Source organism: Triticum aestivum, chromosome 1B, assembly GCF_018294505.1.
Source record: "Triticum aestivum cultivar Chinese Spring chromosome 1B, IWGSC CS RefSeq v2.1, whole genome shotgun sequence".
Taxonomy (NCBI): Eukaryota; Viridiplantae; Streptophyta; class Magnoliopsida; order Poales; family Poaceae; genus Triticum; species Triticum aestivum.
This window is the reverse complement of record NC_057795.1, coordinates 27,734,232-27,736,548: the sequence shown is the minus strand read 5'-3', so window position 1 is coordinate 27,736,548 and position 2,317 is coordinate 27,734,232. Positions and strand designations below refer to the sequence as shown.

Here is a 2,317-nt window from a genome sequence, read left to right as displayed (position 1 = left end):
ATTGTGTTGTATTGAACTGACCCTCGGATGGGCTATGTATAGAAATACATGAGGGGTAAAAGTTTGGAGTACAAGGCAATATATTATGTGTTTAGACTAGTTTATCTCTATCTCTCCTTATCTCTACGTTTATAGTTCTAACATGATTCACTGTCACCGGCGCCCTCATCACCAAGCCCACAGCCGGACGGCTTGACAGAGGATGAAGAGGTCCATAATGTTTTAATCTGGAGCTAGTATTCCATTAACTATGGGGAACCTCGGTTGCAATATTATACTATTAGGATGAGATTGGCATTGTGCCATTGTTCGCACTAACCTTGGTAGTAACAATTCTAATCAAATGTACAAGTGGGCAAGTGGCTGGGGGCCTCGGTTGCAATATTGTATTAGGATGCGATGAGCGTACTCGCACCCAGTAGCGTAAGAACAAATGAACAACTCTAATTAAATGTACAAGTGGGCATGATTGAGGGTTGTTATTTTCCTTCGATTTTCTTTAGTGTCCTGTGATCTTAATTCGCTAACGCAGTTTCCGGCTTGCTTCGTGGAGATGCTAGCTACTTGTAAATTAAGATTGTTGAGCCATCCTTAGGTGAGTGAACGAAAGCAGCTTCCATCTAGTACAGACTCGACCTTCCCATCCCCTTTGTTCATGCAGTTGTCTGAGTTCTCTCCGCTCAAAGTGATACACAAACAGAAACCCAAACGAGGGATAGAGTGAAGAGACAAGAATCGATGGAGTGATGGAGTGAAGAGGAATCCATGGTGCATGTGGACTGTGGTGAGCACTGATTTCACAATAGTAATTCTACCCACGCGGAGGCTGCGGGGAGCTCGCGGGCTTCATCAGGTATGAGTGTTGTGCTGCTCATGCTTTGCTCCATTCCTTCTGCTCATGTTTTTGCTCGATCGGGTTCTGCTGATGTTTTCCTTGATTCCCAGTTGCTTCTCGTAGATAGGCTAGCTACTTGTAAATTAAGATTGTTGAGCCATCGTTAGGTGAGTAAATGACAGCAGCTTGCCATCCCCTTTGTTCTGCAGTTATCTGAGTTCTCTCCACTCAAAGTGATACACAAACAGAGACCCAAACGAGGGATCGATGGCGCCTGCGGTGACCGCTGCACTAGGCGCGATGGGTCCCTTGCTGGGGAAGCTCTCCGAGTTGCTTGCCAATGAGTGCGGCCGCCTCAAAAGGGTCCGCCGTGAGATTCGCTCCCTCCGGACAGAGTTTACCAGCATGCATGCCGCTCTACAGAAGTACGCCAAGCTAGAGGACCCTGATGACCAGGTCAAGCAATGGGTATCGCTGGTGAGGGAGTTGGCCTATGATACTGAGGATCTTTTCGACAAGTTCATTCGCCACCTCGGCAATGGTGAGAGTCATGATGGCGGCTTCAAGGAGTACTTCCGCAAGACTGCTCGGCGTCTAAAGACGCTTGGAGCTCGGCGTGGGATTGCCAGCCAAATCGATGACCTGAAGCTTCATATCAACGAAGTGAAAGAGCTCAAGACCAGCTACAAGCTGGATGATGTTGCTTCTAGCACCCCGGTCCATACAACCACCGTGGATCCCCGGTTGGCTGCTCTTTTCGCCGAGGAGGCACACCTTGTTGGCATTGATGGTCCAAGAGACGAGCTTGACAAGTGGATGTTGGAAGAAGAAAACAAGCATCATCGCAGGGTGTTGTCGATTGTTGGGTTTGGTGGATTGGGAAAGACAACGCTGGCGAATGAAGTCTACCGCAAGATTCAAGGGCATTTTGATTGTCATGCTTTTGTGTCGGTCTCGCAAAAGCCAGATACAAAGAAAATCATCAAGGATTTAATCTCACAGGTGTCTTGCAATGCTGAATTCACAAAAGATATGGATACTTGGGATGAAAAGAAATCCATTGCAAAGCTAAGAGAACTTTTAAAAGAGAAGAGGTAATTCCTGGGTTATTGTTTCATCAAATATGTCTTGTTCTAAGCAGTCATTATTTTAGCTAGTTTTTTTGTGGGAAATTATTTTAGCTAGTTGTTTCTGCATCTACTTCTATTTTTCACATAATGAATTGCAATGGACCATGAACAGTGTGTATTATCTCGTGACCTGTAGAAATATCAGGCTATTAATTAGCAGTTTTCACTTTTCACACAAGTGGAACAAAATACTAGTTTGATGTATCTATAGGTTGTTATGAAATATAATGTCACAACTTTTGTTCCGAAACTTCACAAAAATGCTTAGGACAAGAAAATGAGTAATTTAAATGACAATGTGTGTGTGCCCGCGCTTAAGAGTTAACAGAGGCAAGTGATTAATGCTATCTCA

General features: G+C 44.7%; 1 protein-coding gene across 1 annotated transcript in view; it reads left to right on the top strand.

Moving 5' to 3' along the window:
* The first annotated feature begins 442 nt into the window (after window positions 1-442).
* Window positions 443-2,317, top strand: part of LOC123085419 (disease resistance protein Pik-2) — a 4,799-nt gene continuing 2,924 nt past the window's right edge. The window contains exons 1-2 of the mRNA XM_044507052.1: window positions 443-853; window positions 1,045-1,929. Coding sequence (XP_044362987.1) covers window positions 1,103-1,929 — 827 coding nt within the window. The 5' untranslated portion in view covers window positions 443-853; window positions 1,045-1,102. The remainder of the gene's footprint in view (window positions 854-1,044; window positions 1,930-2,317) is intronic.